Consider the following 947-nt stretch of genomic DNA (forward strand, 5'->3'; position numbering starts at 1 on the left):
AAAAGTGATTCAGAAATAAGGCACAAGCCTATTCACTCCAACAGCAGTGAATAAATCTTGCCTAGGTAATCTTACTGATTTTTTACTGCTAGTTAGTCAAGATATGATCAATTACTACATGGACCTCCGAGATCCTTCAAATAAACGCAACCTCACACCAAATCCTGACTTCTACGTTCTCACTGCCAGAAACTAAACATTTTAAGTCATGTCTTATGTGAATTTACATTTTAAATTGCTAGCTCAAAATCTGTAACAACTAATAAAATAGCCACAAGGAATGGCCAGAGGATAGAAGAGAAGAAAGAGATACTCCTATAGGAACAGGTTAACCAAAGTAGATAACTCTTAAGAGATCAAATGTTTATTACCAGTGATTCATCAGTCTTGTCAAAGCTGATATCTGATAAAATGGAACCAGATTCATCAATGGTTGACAGTCTAGATTACAAAAAAAGAAGTGTCAGGAACAGAGCACTGTAGAACACAAAGGCCAAACAAGTTCACAGCTGAAGTCCTAGCTGTGGTGAACCACTTCTCATGATTTTCATGTACAGCATGTTTTTGAGTAGAACAGCACAATGCCTTTCTCAGCAAACAGCTAACAGCAAGCGAATGGTACAGCCAGGAATATGGGTGCTTCTGCTGAGTCTGTACTACAGGCTGCTAAAATCCACAAGGCATAAGAATTGCATTTCATTTAATCCCTGTTGTATCTGCTGCTTTCTACAAGTGAACAACATTACCAGCACTGGGCTTCTGTCCTGTTTGGGTGTTTTGTTTTCTTTAAGACAAGGTCCCACTGGGTGTGGTGGCACACGCCTTTAATCCCAGCACTCAGGAGGCAGAGGCAGGAGGATCTCTGTGAGTTCAAGGCCAGCCTGGTCTACATAATGAGTTCCAGGACAGCTGGGGCTACAGGGAGACCCTGTCTCAAAAAGACAAAG

General features: G+C 41.1%; 1 protein-coding gene across 1 annotated transcript in view; it reads right to left on the minus strand.

Annotated features, from left to right (window-relative positions):
* Racgap1 (Rac GTPase activating protein 1) overlaps positions 1–947 on the minus strand; it is a 36,338-nt gene that overhangs the window by 17,931 nt on the left and 17,460 nt on the right. Inside the window, 1 exon segment of the mRNA XM_029553881.1 lies at positions 372–441. Coding sequence (XP_029409741.1) covers positions 372–441 — 70 coding nt within the window.

Source organism: Nannospalax galili, unplaced genomic scaffold (assembly GCF_000622305.1).
Source record: "Nannospalax galili isolate Female #2095 unplaced genomic scaffold, S.galili_v1.0 scaffold1224, whole genome shotgun sequence".
Classification (NCBI taxonomy): Eukaryota; Metazoa; Chordata; class Mammalia; order Rodentia; family Spalacidae; genus Nannospalax; species Nannospalax galili.